This window comes from Talpa europaea, assembly GCF_964194135.1.
Source record: "Talpa europaea genome assembly, chromosome: 8".
NCBI lineage: Eukaryota > Metazoa > Chordata > Mammalia > Eulipotyphla > Talpidae > Talpa > Talpa europaea.
The window spans coordinates 94,765,791-94,784,444 of NC_140075.1; the positions used below are offsets into that span (position 1 = coordinate 94,765,791).

Consider the following 18,654-nt stretch of genomic DNA (forward strand, 5'->3'; position numbering starts at 1 on the left):
GGTTTATACATGCACTGGGTACAGTCAGAAGCGCGGGAGGGTGAGAGAATTCACCAGAGCCAGAGCGGGGAGCAGAACAGGCAGAAGGACTGAAGGACACTGCTGAGGGGAGCAGCGGGCAGCAGGAGAGGTCTGCGCGCCATGGGACCCTCCTCCGGTGGCCGGGGAGCAGCCGGGGATCGAACTGGCTGCAGAGGCTGCAGGCAGCTTCGCAACCCAGCGCTCAACCGCTGCGCCACCGAGGAGGCCTGTAGATATACTTTTTAACACTGTGGAGCATAAAAATGAAAACTTAAATGGCGCAGTCTCCATCTCTGGGTCCTGTTTTGCTTCTCAATGGAAAAGTCATGTTGAGTTGTAGCAATCAAGCAATAATTTAAACAAAAAAACTAAAAATAATTTGAAATATTATCAGATGGACAAGATGTTGCTTCGCCTAAACAAAGCTGCACATGAACTTCAGACTATTATAAATTCACAATTCTGAAGAGCTGTTTAAAAGCAGGGAAATTTTTAACTTTGAAAACTTACAAAGTGTTGGCGTGTGTAGCTTTCTAAAAATTGAAAAATAGTCCGTGTTAAATGTGTCACGTTATAGTAAACACACTAATCGGTGTCTCCTTGATTATGTGTCTTTTCTGATGTTGTTGAACATCATCTTTATGAAAATTACTTTGGCGATGAGTAATGTGGGATTTTCAGTATGTTTCCATCTGATTTTGTTTCAATTCCTGTCCTACCACTACCACGCCAAGCTTCTTTTTCAGAGTGTCACACTGTTTATTTATATAAGCCGATATGAAGAAGCTTTGTATTTTCAAACAGATGACTACTCTGTGCACAGAAAAGTTGACTTCAAAGCAGTTCCAGTGCAGCTCACAGCAGATCTCTCAAACCAGTGTGTTTCCAAATAGTAGGGACTCCTAGCTTAGCTGGCCACTATCATGATGTAAATAAGGTGGATAGGAGGGCAACAAACCTTGCTTTTAAATCATCTCTTATCCTTTTGATTTTTTTTTTTTGAAGAAATGCACTTTTGTACTCATGTAGCTGTTTTTTTAAAAATGTAATCTAAATACATGCTAACAGTAAAAAAATGCACAAAGACCAAAATGGGATAAAATGACAAGTAATATTTTCCCTCTATCTCCAGTCCTTCATTTCCACTTCTTGCTGTTTTTGTTTTTTTTTAAAGATTGTCTTTATTTATTTATGCATATAAGAGCTGGGGTACAGGCCAGCGGTACGGGGGTGAGAGAGGATTCACCAGAGACAGAATGGGGAGCAGAACAGGCAGATGTACTGAAATACACTGCTGAGTTGAGCAGCAGGCGAGACAGGAAAGGTCCTCAGCTCCTTGCCATGTGGGTCAGCTCCTTGGCTGAGGATGGAGCTCAGGTGGTAAAAGTGATAGACAGCCCTGAGACATAACCCCTAGGCCACTAGGGAGGACACTCCACTCCTCGCTGTTAACCACTGTTCATTATGAACATTTCTTGTGTGTCAAAGCACAGCATTTCATTTTGTTTATTTAGCCAGCCCATGATTGGTAGGGTGTTTAGGTTATTTCCAGTTTTGAGTATTTTGGTTTTGTTGACTTATCAAATAATATTGCAAAAAATGATTCCTAAGCAATGGGCTTGTTAGGTGAATGACATATACATTTAAAATGTTGACAGATATGATTAAATTGCTCCTTCAAAAAGGCTTAGGAAGATCTTTTCCATTTTTAGAGTTAAAAAAAAATTAAATGAACTCTTTTTTCTATTGCTATCCCCTCCAGTTGCTTGATATTTCTTCTCAGGGCTTCCCACCGCTGATTATTCACTGCACCATGACTGCTGAGATTAACTAGAGGCCCTCTCTTGCAGAAGCAGATGAGAGCTGAGGAAGCAAAAATTGTTCAAGAAAAAGCTGCAAAGATCAAGGAGTGGGTGACAGTGAAGTTGGCCGAGGTGAGTGGAGGAGTATCGGGACCGGGTGTGAGAGCTTTGTTCTCACATCGGTGATTCTCCTGCCTCTGTGGTTCGGACTGGCCGTTGTTGTTAATCATTGACCCTTCATTCTGCTTAAATGCTAAGATGCTTCACTTACTTTTCCCATCTTTCTGTCTGGGTTGGATTTTCCCAGAGCTTTTGAGGGGCTTTGTGCTGTGTTTAATTTGGGGAGAAGGAAAGAGGCTCACTTTCCATCTGAGGTACCCACATAATTCCTATCTCCACATTCTCTTCTGTTCCTCTGATTCTTTAAAAAAATTTTTTTTGTGATGTCATAGACATAAAGTTGACCAGTTTAGTTGTCTTTATTTTTTTTTTAAAGATTTATTTATATATACAGGAACTGGGGCGTAGGCCAGAGGTGTGGGATGGGGTAAGAGGATTCACCAGAGACAGAGTGGGGAGCAGAACAGGCAGATCTACTGAAATACACTGTTTTTTAAATATACAATTTAGGCCATTAAGTTCATTCACAATGTCATGCTACCATCCCCATCCTTATTCCCAAAATACTCAAACAGAAACTATATCCACTAAACACTGAGTGTTCTCTCTTCCCCAGCTTCCCCAGCTCTATGATAACCTCTATTCATTTATTTCAAAGTTCATCCCTGGTCACCACTTAATTTATTAAGAAACTCCAATCTAGAAGCTACAGTTCCCCAGGCCAAAAAAAAAAAAAAACAACTTTCTAAACAATAGGAAAGGGAATTAAAGAATGAACACTTAGCTTTCCTTCCTCTCTCTGACACAAGTGGTTCGCACCTGCAGGGAGCGTGGCCTCCTTTTGCATCCATCCCCCCCAACTCGTCTCCTGTGCACACACATCTCATGTCACCGGCAAGGCGACAAGTTCTGGGAGACAGAACTGAGGCTGTGGCCTCCATTACCTCCATGTTCTACAACCTAACCCTTGCTAAAAGGTGCTCAATAAAAGTGTGTTGGATTTTGTTTCAAAGCAAGGGCAGTGGGCCTCCCTGGTGGCGCAAGGGGTTAAGACGCAACCTGTGAGGCTCGCTGCAGCCACTGCAGCATGAGTTCAATCCCCAGCCAGAGAGCTACCCACATGGCGCAGCAGACCTCTCCTGACTTGCCCGCTGTTCCTCTCAGCAGTGTATTTCAGTCAGTCTGCCTGTTCTGTTCCCCACTCTGTCTCTGGTGAATCCTCTCACCCCCCACAACTCTGGCCTATACCCCAATTCTTGTATGCATAAATAAACAAATTTTTTAAAATAAAAAAGCAAGGGCAGCAACTTGAAGTTGGGTCTCACAGCTAGTCTGTTGAGCAAGAAAAGTCAGTGCAGAAGCACCTCCTCCACGCCAAGCAGCCCGACACAGGGCAGGTTGAACTGTGAGGGTCCAATCACTTGCAGAATATCTGGTCATCAGACCATGTAAACTCAGCAGATCAGTGCAGTACTGTGAATGTACTCTCCATTGATTTTCTTAATAAATTTCCTTTCTCTCTGATGTTGGATGTGGGGCTGAATTGAGGGTGCTGGTGCTGTGTGCATTTTTGACCCAATTATAGCTCTTCACATGGCTCCTTCCTCTATTGTGAGAATACAGTATATGAAACATATAATATATAAAATAGGTGTTAATCAATGTTATCAGTAAAGCTTTTGGTCTACAATAGGCTATTAGTAGTTAAGTTTTGGGGGAGTCAAAGCAATACATGGGTTTTGATTGCCTGGGACTCAGCACCCCTGCCGCCTGTGTTGTTCCGATATCAGCTGTAATCAAGTTCGGAGAGGGACACAACTCGATGAACATTGTAGGGATGTGTGCTTGGGTGGAAAAGCCTGGAAAGTAGAGAAGTGAGTCATAAACTTAGAAGAGTGGCTACCATGGCGGGGAGTGAGGGTGTAAGGAGAGGTGGGGACATGTCTGGACACTGGCAAATTTTTATTATTATATATTTTTTACACTCCTGTTGAGAACGGATTTTTTTTTAAAGATTTATTTATTTATGTATGCAAGAACTGGGGTACAGGCCAGAGGTGCAGAGGGTGAGAGGACTCACCAGAGACAGAGTGGGGAACAGAACAGGCAGACTGACCGAAGTACACTGCTGAGGGGAGCAGCGTGTAGGGCAGGAGAGGTATGCTGCAACATGTGAGTTGCTCCCTGGCAGCCGGGAATCGAACTCATGCTGCAGAGGCTGCGGATACCTTCATATTTATGTGCTTAACCCCTTGCACCACCAGGGAGGCCTGAAGACAGATTTATTGATGTAAGCAATCAACTAACAAGAATTAATTGAATAGCCAGATGCTCACAATGTAAGAAGTGGGAGCTCCTAGCTCGAAGCTTTCTCTCTAGTTAGCAGATTAAGCCAATAGGAAAGCACTGGCGCCCTGCTTTCTCTGGTGGCTGCTGCTAAGAGTTACGACCTAATGACCATTGTATAAGTTCCCATCATCAAGCTAACTCAGGCCTTTAATTCATGAGGACTTAAAGAGAAAGGCAGCACTATAATTTGGGTGCATTGTATTTTTTTTTTAATTTATTTACTCTTGTCTTACAAACTTCTGCTTTCTGGGTAGTGGTGGTCACATGAGTATTCATTTCAGAGTCATTCATTCATCTGATCATTGATGTGTGTGTGGTTTTCTACAGACGTGCTACATTTCACATTTTAAAAAAGGATGAAAAATAACTAGCAAAGAAAGCGTAGGAGCTGCCAAATGCAAGTCTGTCCCAACTAAAGCCAGTTAGCAGGAGGGAAGAGGTGAGGGCAGGACTCCCTGGAAGGATCAGCCTTGGATTGGGGGGGGGGGGCATGTGTTCCTCTTCAAAGATTTAATCTTTAAAAATAATTTTAGCCTTATTTTGAATTATATGTCTGAACCTAAAGGCTGAGTAGTCTAAATCTTTTTCTCTTTGCCTAGCTTGAGATGGAGAATCAGCACCTGAAAAGCTGTAATCAGCGCCTGGTAGAGCAAGTAGGAGCCCTTCAAGATGCACTAGGAGGTGAGCAGGCCAGAGGGGTGTGTGTGTTCGTGTGTGTGTGTGTGTGTGTGTGTGTTTAGGTGTGGGGCTGAATTAAGGGTGCTCTCACTATGCCTGTTTTTGACCCAACCACAGCTCTTCAGATGGCACCTTCGGGGAAGCTACTGGTGAACCCCCAGGGAACCCCAGAACAGGATTCTGCCCTTTCAAAGCCAGGAACCCGACCAGTGGGGCAGGACAGTGGCCCTCAGGCCCAGGGTGCCCTGAAGGCATCTCCGCCTGCATCTTATTCAGGTGCAGCACAGAGCAAGGACGCTGTTCCTAAAGCAGAAAGCCCATTGGCGGATTCTAATTCCAGCACGGTCCATTCCAGGGAAATACCGGAGGCCAAGACTCTTCCACCTCTAGGAAGACAGGGTTCTCCTTGCCAGTTGTGTATGAAACCTCACACCCCAAGACGTGGTTCAGCTTCCTGGGGAGAGGGCCTGGCCATCGCTCAGGGGGGGACATTCCCTGGGACAAAGACCTCTGTCAGGGAAGGTGGTCCTGGCAGCAGTCTGACACTCCCGAAGGTGCGGACTCCTGGCACCCCGAGGGACAGCATCCAGCTGGCCAAGCGGCACCACAGCCAGCCCCAGGTCAGCCCTGGGCACTTCCACAACATGGTGAGCATTGATATGGGGACCCTGTCGGCCCTCCACCCCTCCGGCCTTCCTGAGGAGCCCCGAGCTGAGCCTCTGGAAGAACCAGAGAAGATGGAGATGGAGGATCAACCAGCAGCAGGGAAGAAGGAGGAAAGAGAAAGCTCAAAGGTCCCTGGAGCTGAGCTGGAGGAAGTGGACTCAGGGAACAAACCACCTACACCCCCCCTACACCGATTTCCATCTTGGGTAAGAGCCTGAGCAGCGGGGCAGAGCTGGGCACGGGTGTCATCCTCAGGGCAGCTCTGGGAGATCATCCAACGCCCTGCCCAGACCATCCAACCGCATGGGGCACAGCCAGGGTTTAGAATGCTCACAGGGTGCTGCTGTTCGCCAGCCACTGAGCTGGTGCACATTTACCTTTAATCTTCTGATTAAACTCTGAGGTGGTGTGGTGTGGTGGTTAAGAGCTCAGGTCCCAGGATCAACCCCCAGGGTGGAAATGCTAACTGTGTGACCCAGGACGAGGCACTAACCCCCCCCAACCCTGCCTCAACTTCCCTATCTGTAAAATGGGAATAATGATACTTCCTTTACAGTGTTTTGGTGAGGACTAAATGTGTTAATATGTAGTAAGCACTTGCAGTAATGGCTCATACTAATTGGTATGTCAGTACTGGCTATTTTTATTATTTCTGAGCCTTGGATTCCTTCCTGGTGGTAATGGATGACACAATGTCTTTGGACTGCCTTGGAACCTTGCCCCGGTGTGGGGGGTATTGCTGCAATACTGTCAGGCATTTATCTTTGTGGAGTTGGGTCATGGGGACCTGGGGAACTGAGGTTATTCTTTATACTCAACTTCTGTGTCTGACATTTTCCATGATAAAAAAGTTAAAATAAATGTGAGGTATGTGGTGACAATGTGATGAGATGATGGGTGTCAGGTGCTTAGCACAGAGCCTAGCATGTGGGCAGGACTCTACCTGTGCAGGGGGTTAGGTGGTGGAACCCTTTTACAGGTAAGGAAATGGCTGTCTTAGTGACTTCCCCAAAGTCTTGTAATGGCTAGTCCAGGGCTATGCTGTAAGACACCTCCAGCTGTACTGCCTCTTAGGGGACATGGCAGAGCATGTCAGCCTTGTTCCCGTGGTCACGGGGCACCCCAGAACCCCCAAACCTGCCTGTTTTATTTTTTTTAAGATGTATTTATTTATGCATACAAGAACAGGATGCAGGCCAGAGGTGTCGCGGGTGAGAGGATTCACCAGAGACAGAGTGGGGAACAGAACAGGCAAATTGACTGAAATACACTACTGAGGGGAGCAGTGGGCGAGACGGGAGAGGTCCGCTGTGCCATGTGGGTAGCTCCCTGGCTGGGGATCAAACTTGTGCTGCAGTGGCTGCTGATAGCTTCATAGCTTAACCCCTTGCGCCACCAAGGAGGCCCAAAACCTGCCTGTTTTAAATAGGTTCTGCCATCTGCCCCATCAAAACAAAACATGTAAGACCTTTATGGAGAGGAACTTTAATACAATTAGTGTGTGATACAGAAAAGACAAAGAATATAGTTTCTAAATCAAGCACCCAAAGTTACCCGTCCCCTCGTGGGTAAAAGTCCACCCAAACAGGATTGGCCCAAAGCGCGGCCCGAAAGCCTGCCACAAGTCTAAAGCACCTTCCAGCGGGGACCCATAGAACATGGTCAGAAGCAGTCAGACAAGTCTGGAGGAAAAGAGCAAAATCAAAATTGAGATAAAAGTTGCCATTGTCAGGGCCTCCCCTGGTGGCGCAGCAGTTAAGCGCTGGGCTGCCGGTTCATTCCTCAGCCGCCAGAGAGGGTCCCACAAAAAAAAAAAAAAAAAAAAAGGTTGCCATTGTCACCTCCCCACGGCTCTCTCACCCGCATCTGTTTCACCCAGTCCAGGACCAAGAAGCAAGAGCAGTTTCTTCACATGTCTCTCTGCTCCACATGCCTTCTCCAGGTCTCCCTCTTGCTCTCCATCCTGCTTCCTTCCTTCTCAGTGTCCTCTCAGCTTCTTCTCCTCCCTGCTCTGCTCCACCCTCCCTTGGGTAGGGCAGGGAACCTGGAACCTCCCCTTTTTCTGGGGACCACCCTGTTACAGTCAGACCCCCAGATGCCACTATGGTGTGAGGCTGCACCTGTGAATGGCAACTGTCTGTCTCCTGGCAGCAGAGGGAATGGGGTACTCTGGAGGGGGTTTACATTAAAGTAGCACCACCCCACACCACTGTCTTAGAGACCCACCTTTTCAGCAACACCTTTTGAAGGGTGTCCTTTTGAAATGCCAGTAGTTGTATAACCAGAAAATGCCAGGGTCGGGCTGCCTATCGCTGTTGGCATCCAATTGAACAGAGACAGGAATTGAACCTATGACACACTTTCTATCAGAGAGCCAGCCAGCTGAAAGCATGGGCATTTCGCCATGAAAGCCCCTTCTAACATCTCATCTCAAGCTGGCCTTTTCTTAGAGAACTAAACAAAGACACTTAATCATAAGCGAGCCTCCTGCCACAGCAGACCATTGCAGTCGGTGCCCTCATCTTCATCACGTCCCATTTGTTGTCACCTCCTTAGTCATCTTGATGCATGTATGGCCTGTTTCCCTGGGCCTGGGAAAACATCTTTGTTCTCAGTAGAGTAAATGGAACTTACCAGGTTTTTTCCGCCCTCCCACCATTAGCATCGATAATAGACACTTTTGGTCTTAACATGTGTGCCCGATGGCGGACGCCTGAAGTGTGGTGTGGGCATGTATAAGTGGGCACAGCTGAGTTGAGAGATGGAGCATACAAGCGAGCACAGCAGCAGAGGACGGGAGGAGGCAGAGGACAGTGCGGTAGACTAGAGATGAGACCACAAGAGAAGCCAGAGAGCCCAGAAAGAGTAAAGATTTGCTGGGGGCTGGAGGCCTGCGAGCCTTCTGGCCCCCTTCCCCCCAACACCACCTGCCCTGCACCTGGTTGCCTTACTCCCCTGGTGGCGCAGCGGTTGAGCGCTGGGTTGCGAGGCTGCCCACAGCCTCTGCAGCGCCAATTTGATCCTCGGCCACCCGCAAGGGTCCCACACACACACACACAAAAAAGCTGGAAAAAGCCACTGAGGGCGCCAGGACTCCTTTTCCCGTCTGCCGGCATCATAGAAAACCTGCTTCGTGCCTTGCCGGCGCTATTTTCTCCTGATGGCATCAGTGTCCAACACATCTTCAGGCATCATTGGGGCAGAACTCTTAGTTCAAAGCAAGGGTTTCAGTTCAAAGAGTAGATTAGTAATCACATGGTGTTTGCATGTGGCCTCTGCTATGTGTGTACGTGCAGATTCCTATAGCAGATATGGTGTCCTCTTCCTCCATAGCCCCTATCAGTTAGAGAGCCCCATGGCCCCTGGATTTGAGGCCACATCCTTAGCAGTGGTGACTGAGCAGCTGTCTGGGAACTAGGGGGTGGAGGGAGCGAAGGACTTGGCTAGGAAGTCTCCCAAGGCCAGAGAGAGTTTTTCCCTGAGCCAGGGTAAGCTGTCACCTGGGGGGGGGGGGGATCTTTGTTTTCCCTTTATCTTGAGTGCAAAAGAGAGATATGGAAAAGCATAGGCAGGGCCTACTGGTTGTTTGTGAGATCAAAACCTTCAGAAAAGGCTCCAGGGACAACCTGAGGGTTGAGGGCTGAGGGAAGAATCTAGGGGGAGGGAAGTTCCCTTTTTTGGATTCTGGAGCCTGGTGAGCTAAAACATGCTTTGTAGCTTGACCCTGAAGCCTAGCCAAGATGTAACAATACTGGAGGGAAAAAATGTGTTCCAGCTTCTAGAGAACTGGCTTACCAAAGGGCACACTCTCTGCGTGGCGCTGACATCCTCATTATGAACACCCCCAACCTGAGCCTGAGCCCCAAGGACTCTCGAATGAGCAAGAATCAGGGAGACCAGCTCCTACACCCCTCTCCTCCAGATGAACTTCCCATCCCAAGGGCCAGATGGCAGAGAGAGAGAAAGTCAGTTGGGCTCTGATTATATTTCAGGTATTAGATTTTACGTTAATGATTTCACTTTGACTCTCACAACAGCCTGAGAGCTAAGACTTTTACCCCCATTTTAGAGCTAAGAAAAATGAGGCCCAGAAATGATGTAACTCAGCAGTCACTGCCAGGCCTGGATGTGACCCCAGGTCTGCCCACCCCCAAAGCGGAGCTCTCTCTCCCACACCTCAGAGGTTGCTGAGGTGAGCCCAGTCCTGGGCCCTGACCCTTCTGGGAACTCTCATTGCAGGAGAGCCGAATCTATGCTGTGGCCACGTCAGGCATGCGGCTCTCAGACGTGTCTCCCAGAAGTAATGCTACCAGCTGCGGTAAGTCCTAGGCGTGCTCTCGGAGGACTGGGTAGGCAATGGCGAGGAGATGACTGAGCAGCACCCTCCATCCCCTCCCTTTGCCTGTGAGCTACAGGAGAAATCACACAGCAAGGGAAATGGAAATGGTTCAGGTTCGGCTGTCACCTGCTGCAAGTGAGCAGCACTGTGGCAGGTGCAGAGCTGGAACTCCGAACTCCAGAGATGTCTCCACCTGCACTGGTTCCACAGCAGGGGCTGGGGTAGGAGGTAGGAGCCCACCCAAGAAATGCTTCCCCACCCACTGGCTCCTGAGTCACAGGCCAGCACAGTGATGGGGCCTGAAGATGGCCTTCCCTGCCCTGAGATCTGTCACCTGTCTGTCCCCAGAGGGCCTTTTCAGGGAACTGTCTCTAGGGATCTCCTCTTACTCTGCCCAGCATTCTGCCGCCCCACATCCTGTACCCGGGTTATGCCACCTGAGTTAATCTCATTCCTCTTCTCCACCCCCTGCAGCTTCAAGCCCTCCTGCCCTGGCATCCCCTGGGCCTTTCTCTGGCCTCATCTACAAGAATGTCACTGTGCCGGTCTACACAACCCTGAAGGGGGTAAGAATCTGCTGCTTTGCCCCACCCAAGGGCCCCTCCCTTGGCATTCAGTGGCTGGAGAGGGGCCTAGGGTGAGGCTTCTGCACAACACATGGCTCTGCTCTAGGAGCTCACCCCTCCATATGTCATTTTACTATTTATTAGATTTTTTTATAAAAATTCTACATTTATAAAATTTTGAATCAGTGTGATTGTGGGCCAAGTAAAAAGTTAAAAGTTAACCCTCTGCTGACTCCGCCTCCTGGCCCCATCTTTCCACATGTCTGTTTCAGAGGGCAGTGAGGCTCCTTCTAGAATTTCTTACATGTCTTTAAGACATTCCCCTGTGTACTCTCAAACTGTCTCTACATATTTTTTTAACAGAATTCAGATATGACTGCAACATGATATTTTCATACACATTTTTACTGCTTTCTGAGATAACTTTTACTCTTATAAAGTAATGCTTTATAAGACTATTTATAGAAGAATGTAAAGCCAAAGGTAAAATTTTGGTTTTTTTTTAAAGATTTATTTATTTATTTATGCAAGCACTGGGTATAGTCAGAAGCATGGGAGGGTGAGTGGATTCACCAGAGCCAGAGCGGGGAACAAAACAGACAGACTGACGAAGTACACTGCTGAGGGGAGCAGCGGGTGTGGCAGGAGAGGTCTGCACGCCATATGGGACCCTCGCCTGTGGCCAGTGATCGAACCGGTGCTGCAGAGGCTGCGGGCAGCTTCACAGCCCAGCGCTCAACCACTGTGCCACCAGGGGAGGCCCCAAAGGTAAAATTTTTTTCTCATATTGTTCTCCCTGATTCCTAACCCTAGAGGCAACTATCATCAATGATTTGGCGTTTTTTTGTTTTTTAATATCCAAAAGGTCAGGTTTATTATTAAAAAAAAGAGAGGACGCTTGCTTGGACACAAGCAGGCACAAAGAGCTGCCCCTGAAAGGGTCAGGTTTATGAAAAGAAATGCTGTTTAGATAAAGGTGGGTAGTCTTGGGATGAGAGCGGCTGATGTGGTGTTTATTATGTAAGACCCTCTTGGGAATATGTTTACAGAAATTCTTTGCGTCTGTCATTTTCTCTCTCTGTCTCTGTCTCTCTCTCTCTCACACACACACAGGATCATATTATACCCCTGGCTTATCTAGCCAGCTGTGTGTCATGTCTCCCTGCCATGCTCTGCCTCTGTCACACAGCTCTGCCTCCCCTTTTAGGGATCTACCCCTTGGTATCGATGCCCCATACTGGCCTAACCTGACCACTTAGGTCTTATCTCTCTGCTTTTCTCTAAAATAAGTGCTGTGATAGACATCACTGTGCAGATTTATCATAGTGCAGTTATTTGTGCATTTTTTTAAATTCTTTTAAAAAAGATTTATTTATTTATTTATTTATACAAGCACACTGGGTACAGTCAGAAGCGCAGGAGGGTGAGAGAATTCACCAAAGCCAGAGTGGGGAGCAGAACAGACATGTGGGACCCTCACCGGTGGCTGGGGATTGAACCTGCGCTGCAGAGGCTGTGGGCAACTTCACAGCCCAGCACTCAACCGCTGCGCCACCAAGGGAGGTCCTTTGCGCATGTTTTTGTGGGACATTTCTAGAGGTGGAATTTATAGGCAATTGTGTGCATGTTTTAAATTTTAGTACTATCCAATTATCTTCTAAAAAGACTTTATCATATTTCAGAGCATCCCTTACCCCACACTTCCACCAGTATTGAGACAATTAGTCTTTTTTTTTTAAGATTTTTTAAAAAGTTATTTATGCATACAAGTGCTGGAGTACAGGCCAGGGGTGTGGGGGAAAGGGGTGAGAGGATTCACCAGAGACAGAGTGGGGAGCAGAACAGGCAGACTGACTGAAATACACTGCTGAGGGGAACAGTGGGCAAGCCAGGAGAGGTCTGCCATGCCATGTGGGTTGCTCCCTGGCCAGCCAGGGGGTCGAACTCGTGCTGCAGTGGCTGCAGATAGCTTCATAGGTTGTGTCTTAACCCCTTGCACCACCAGGGAGGCCCTTAAGATTTATTTATTTATGCATGCAAGAGTTGGGGTACAGGCCAGAGATGCAGGGGGTGAGAGGATTCACCAGAGACAGAGTGGGGAGCAGAACAGGCAGAGCCACTGAAATACACTGCCGGGGGGTGCGATGGGTGAGACAGGAAAGGTCTGTACCATGGCCAGGGATTGAACTTGTGCCACAGTGGCTGCAGATAGCTTCATAGTGCTGAGACTTAACCCCTGTGCCACCAGGGAGGCCCAAATTGGTCTTTTAGTTGCTTGCTGATTATCTGTCACTTCATGTTTTCCCACACATTTTTAAAGCTCTTTTCTCACACTTGTCCCCTGGTGTGGCATTCTGACCCCTAGTGGCCAGGAGTGAGTCACCCCTAGTGACCAGGTGACTAGCCCGGATGGGGCAGCTCCTTTGGGGAGCACAGAGGATGATGTGAGAGGGAGGCTCAGGGAGGAGCATGGAGGACACAGGAGTGGGGTCAGGAAGGAACAGTTGTTTGTTGGGTACCCTGTTAGTGGATGGCACCCATGTGCCCCAGACAGGCTGCATAGGCCACACCTGAGCAGCTGAGCTCAAGCACAGGTGGGAGGCCTTGCAGCCTGAGCTGCAGCGGGAAGGTCTTCATTGCAGAGAGCCATGCAAATTAGCAGCGTACCCTTTGTGGACGAGTCCTCTGGGTCCGATGATGACTGCAGCTCTCAGGCAAGTTTCCGAACTTCAGTCCCCTGCTCTGAGTCCAGGAAGACCAGCGGACTGGGCAGCCCACGGGCCATCAAGAGAGGTAGGGAGCAGTGAGGGGGCAGGATGGGAGGGAGGCCACATGGATTCTTTACCTCCTGCCATGGCCATCCCTGCCCTCTGTCCTTGAGCCCTCAGCACCTGATTCGGGGTCCCCGGTGGGCAAGTTCCTGGGCTGTGCAGGCCGGATTCAGGCCTTGACTCCTCCTCCCTTGGCCAGGAGTCTCCATGTCCTCACTGAGCTCTGAGGGTGACTACGCCATCCCCCCGGATGCCTGCTCACTGGACAGCGACTACTCCGAGCCTGAACACAAACTGCAGCGTACCTCGACCTACTCTACTGACGGGCTGGGCCTAGGCGGGGTGAGCTGGGCATCCCCAGGGGGGCTGAGGCAGGACGGGGTGGGAGCCGACCTCCAGCAGAGGCTTTCCAGGACCCTCTGCACAGGACACAGGCAGCAACTGTTGTGAAATGAGGGGTGCCTGGCTTTGGTGAAGGGGCTGTCCCAGACAAGAGGCCCTGGGAAGAGCACACACTGTCCTGATAAGGGGAGGGGGCTGAGCTCCTCATCCAATCAGGAATGGCAGTTCAGAGCCCACCAAAGCCCACCTGGCTCCAGGAGGAGTTCTCATGCCCTCAGTCACTTAGCCCCTTGCTGACGCTGGACCGCTAAGAGCTCACGTCTGTTGACAGCTAGCCGTGCCAGGCTCTGTGCTCAGTGCTTCGTATGCACAGTCTCATTTGTCCTCACAGTCCTGTCAGGATTATTATCCCGTTTTATGGATGACAAGCCTGAGACTCAGAGACACCTATCACATGCCAGCACAAACCCTGGTCTCCGCCATTCCGAGCCTTTGCTCCACACCACTGTGCTGCCCCTCGTCATCTGCCCACCTTACGAACCTTCCACCCCTGCCTGATAGGTTATCTGCTGTTCCCTAGACCTCTCTCTCCCCTCTCTGCTGCCTGGAATAGCCTCCTCCTCTTTTCAGCTCATCTTTGAAGGAAAGGCTGCTCTTCTCTTCCAAGGCCAGCCCAGGTCCAGCTCTCCCCTGTATCCCTTCCCACCGTTCTCTCTGTGTCCCCCATCAACTGTCTTCTTAGGCCAGGTGTTATCCCCAACCAGCCTGTTCCTTCTACAGCAGGACCCGCCCCCCTCCCTCCAGACATGTAGCAGGGCACAATGCCCTGAAAGCACACATAGTTGGTACTCAATTGTATGTTTTAATAGATGACAAAGCAGTGACTCAGTGGGCCCATTTTGGCCTGTGATGTCCAGAAACCCTGAGTGACTTCCCTATTCTTTCCTGGTGCCCTTGCACCCCTGCAGGAGTTACTGGAGAAGTCTGGCTACCTGCTAAAAATGGGGAGCCGGGTGAAGACCTGGAAGAGGCGCTGGTTTGTCCTGAGGCAGGGACAGATTATGTACTACAAGTCCCCGGTAAGACCCCTACTCCCTAATGGTAGTCAGGACGACCCTACTCCAGACTCAGAACTTTGTGAGAGGGACTCAAAGAGGGGTTGAGGCCAGAGGGCAAAGATCTGGCAGGTGGGGAGACAGCTGGCTGGGCACTCAAGGCTTTGAGCTGCAAAGTACAAGACCTGTCCTCTGGCTGGCCACTGGTTCTCACCAGGAACCAGGCCCCGAGGCATCAGAGGCAGTTTTAGAGAATTGGCTTGGTGATTCCTTCTTCAGAACCCAATTTCTTCTTAAGCCAATATGTCCTATAAAGGAGCAATCTCCAGGCTGCCCTCACAGACAAGAGGACAAGATTGTTCTGACAGGGAAGCCCATTACTTTCTCCACCTCTTTCCTGCTCTATTTGGAATTAGAGAGCCTTGGGTGTTGGGACCTAGTTTGACGTGATTCCAAGACCTGACTGGGACACCCAAGTTAACATTTTAAAGAGGGCAAGAAGGCCTTGTCTCTTGTGTAGCTCCAGCTGACCTGTAGCAGCTGTCTCCAACACCGTGTTAAGGACTCTGGACCCATGTTCCCCAAGAGCAGGTCTGCTCTGGTTGATTAGTGATGTCTGTGGTGGTGCTGGACCCTGGCGCTAGATGCTGGTGCTGGAAAGGGCCACAGTGGCATACATGCCACTTACTTGCCACACTTGGGATAAAGGATGTGGTAGAAAGAATTAAAGGGTTTCTAACCTAATTTTATTTTTTTTAAGAGTTATTTATGCATATAAGAACTGGGGTACAGGCCAGAGATGCAGGGGGTGGGAGGATTTACCAGAGACAGAGTAGGGAACAGAACAGACAGATTGACCGAAGTACACTGCTGAGGGGAGCAGCAGGCAAGACAGGTGGGTTGCTCCCTGGCGGCCAGGGATCAAACTCGTGCTGCAGAGGCTGTGGATTGCTTCATAGTGCAGTACTTAACCCTTGTGCCAGCAGGAAGGCCCTCTAACCTAATTTCAAAGGCTCTTTTTTAAGGAGGCCTAGGCAGAAGGACCCAGCTCTCATCATTGCTCCATTTAGCCAGAACTGGGATTCAGAGCAAATTGCCCATCTACCGTGGCCCAGGAAAGCTCAGGACTCTCTTCCCCTCTGCCTGGAGGGGAGATGAGCATAAATGATGTGTCCTTAAAAGCCACCACACTCCCCTCTCTGTCCTTACTTTCCAGAGTGACGTCATCCGGAAACCTCAAGGACAGGTGGAATTGAACTCCCGTTGCCAAATTGTTCGAGGGGAGGGCGCCCAGACATTCCAGGTGAGCAGCTTTATCCTTGCAGCTAGTATTTTAGACAGAAGAGGTGCTGGGTTTGGATAAGACTAGAAGCAAAGATGGGGCAAGATAAGCATGTGGGAGAAACATCACAACAGCATTTGGGTGTGACCCTAATTTGTAAGTACAAGAAAGGAACAGGAGATAGACTGTGAGAGAAGGAATGGAGGTAGGAGAGACAGGGGGAAAAGATCAGGAAAGGAAGGGAAGGAGGGAGTCCAGGGTGGGGAGAAGGAAGGCCCAGGGGGTTCAGGGTTTTGCCACCTCAGAGCCATGTTCCTGTTACTTCACCTTCCTGTTCCCCCTCTGCTTCTGGCTCCCAACCCCTCACCCTTCTCCACAGCTCATCTCTGAGAAGAAAACCTATTACCTGACGGCGGATTCACCCAGCCTGCTGGAGGAGTGGATCCGAGTGTTACAGAGCCTGCTGAAGGTCCAGGCCGTTGGGCCTCCTGCCCTGCCTCAGGGTGGCACCAAGCCCACCGTGAAGGGCTGGCTCACCAAGGTAAGCTGGCCTGGGCTAGTGAGAGAGGAATGTGGTCTCCCCAAGAGCCAGGGAGTCAGGAGCCAGAGTGCCAAGGGGGCGTGGGCCCCTCTTTATCCACAGTTTGTTTCTCCAGGGATTTCCTCAGTGACCAGCTGGTGAGCTCTCACATAGTCTGGCCACGCCAGGTGATGGTAGATGAGTCTCTGGAAACAGGGATCAGGACAGGAGGGACAAGGAGGGCAAGGAATGTCTTGTGCCCACCTTGAGGTCATCTGGAGTTGCTCCCCATCCCTACCTGTACCCACCACCCCTCATATTAATAGTGACCTAGGCAAGGGCCATTTGAAGACTAATTACCTCCCAGGTCTTACCACAGACATTTTAGTTAGGGCCTGTCAAACCCAGGAAAAGGTACATTAGCAAGGAGACCCGAACACCAGCAGCCAAGCACAAGGAAGCTCAGCGCCCACGACTTCGCCTCCACTGCCCATTCAGCAAGTGTTCCTGTCGCTCTCCTGAGTGCAGCCGCTGTTCCCTCAGGCTTCACACTTGCCTGAGGGCCGGCAACCATACCTGTAACCTTACTTGGCATCCTTACAACTCTGGCCTCTGCCAGCTAGTTAGTTGAGCCCGTATTCATATTCCTGGGTCAGAGCTTGAGATTGTCCTGGTTTATCAGTTTGTCCAAGGACATGTGGCACGCCACGTGGCGCACATGTGGCCTGTGGTGTGGAAGGGCTGGTCCCATGAGTTGGGCGTCTGGGTGGTGGAGTCTCCACTGCAGACCTGAGTTTGATCAGGAGTGTTGAGAGCTGCCTCCCTATGGCTTCTCTTGGCCAGTCCTGGATTCACTTATGGGGTCACCTGGCTTTAATAATGCTGGTTCGTTTCTTACAGGTAAAGCATGGCCACTCCAAGCTGGTCTGGTGTGCTCTCATTGGGAGAACCTTCTACTACTATCGGAGCCATGAAGACAAGGTACTTCCTGATCTCCCACGCTCTGCTTTTCCCAAACCACATTCCTGTGGCTCTACATTCTGATGGAAGGTTCCAGTTCTACCCACTACCCCACCTTACCCCACAATTATAAAGCCAGCGGGCTGGAGCCCTCCAGAATATGTGGCCAGTGTGTGTGGCGCACAGATTCTGCCTGTGAGGCAGATCTGTGGTTCTCCAAGCAAGGCTCAGCCAGGAACCAGATTCTCTCCCTCCCTGTCCTGTCATCTGACAACATCCATCATTTCCCAGCCTTGGGCCTGAGGGTTCAGATAGAGGGGACTCCCCACCACACCCACTTTCATGGAAGGCTCGTGTCCACAGCGACCCCTAGGCCGCCTGCCTGTGCGGGACGCACGCATAGAGGAAGTAGATCGATCTTGTGACTCAGACGAGGACTACGAGGCTGCAGGAACCGGGCGGTTGCTGTCCTCACACTGCACCCTGGTGATCCACCCCCCAGAGCACAGCCCCACCTACCTCCTCATTGGCACCAAGCATGAAAAGGTAAGGGCTCTTTCTCCTTCCCCAGAACTTCCCAAATTCATGTTTATTTCCTGCCTGGACATTATGGAAACTAGTATTCCCTGCATGGGAATTTTGTTATGTTGAATCTGCATCCAGTGACCAATCTCTTCTTTGGAGTCATAACAGAACCACAGGCTCAGAAACCTGCATTCATCATCACCTAGTCCTGAGTCTTTCTCCTTAAAGACTGGTGACCTTGAGTTGTGCCAGCCAATCAGCTGTGCCCCACACCAGGCTTGGCCCCTTTAAGGAGGCCCTCCTGGAGCTCTTGCCTCCATGCTTCCCCCCAAACCCAGCCCCATCAGATGGCATTCCATTCTTTTCCAGGACACATGGCTTTACCACCTCACAGTGGCTGCAGGTAACAGCAGTGCCAAGGTGGGCACTACCTATGAGCAGCTCATTGGAAAACTGATGGATGGCGAAGGAGACCCAGGTAAGGCCTGGTGGCCATTACTGCTTGGGTTGGAGGGTTTTGACCATAATTGTTGGTCAGTAATCTAGATAGAGCAGGACTGTACCCTGAAGCTGTTTTGTGGCTGCCTAAGTCATAGACTCCATCGCCCTTGTCTGGTGAAGATAGAGGTGACCACTCTGTGTCTGGGGGAGTTTACCT

The 18,654-nt window shown here is 49.8% G+C and overlaps 1 protein-coding gene across 1 annotated transcript in view; it reads left to right on the forward strand.

Moving 5' to 3' along the window:
- PLEKHH1 (pleckstrin homology, MyTH4 and FERM domain containing H1) overlaps positions 1-18,654 on the forward strand; it is a gene marked incomplete at both ends in the record, with an annotated part of 43,228 nt that overhangs the window by 13,779 nt on the left and 10,795 nt on the right. The window contains 13 exons of the mRNA XM_084240661.1: positions 1,872-1,955; positions 4,892-4,973; positions 5,088-5,842; positions 9,876-9,954; positions 10,450-10,541; positions 13,184-13,334; positions 13,512-13,654; positions 14,623-14,733; positions 15,926-16,012; positions 16,371-16,532; positions 17,412-17,492; positions 17,835-18,017; positions 18,366-18,474. Of these exons, the coding sequence (XP_084096787.1) occupies positions 1,872-1,955; positions 4,892-4,973; positions 5,088-5,842; positions 9,876-9,954; positions 10,450-10,541; positions 13,184-13,334; positions 13,512-13,654; positions 14,623-14,733; positions 15,926-16,012; positions 16,371-16,532; positions 17,412-17,492; positions 17,835-18,017; positions 18,366-18,474 (2,119 nt within the window). The remainder of the gene's footprint in view (positions 1-1,871; positions 1,956-4,891; positions 4,974-5,087; positions 5,843-9,875; positions 9,955-10,449; positions 10,542-13,183; positions 13,335-13,511; positions 13,655-14,622; positions 14,734-15,925; positions 16,013-16,370; positions 16,533-17,411; positions 17,493-17,834; positions 18,018-18,365; positions 18,475-18,654) is intronic.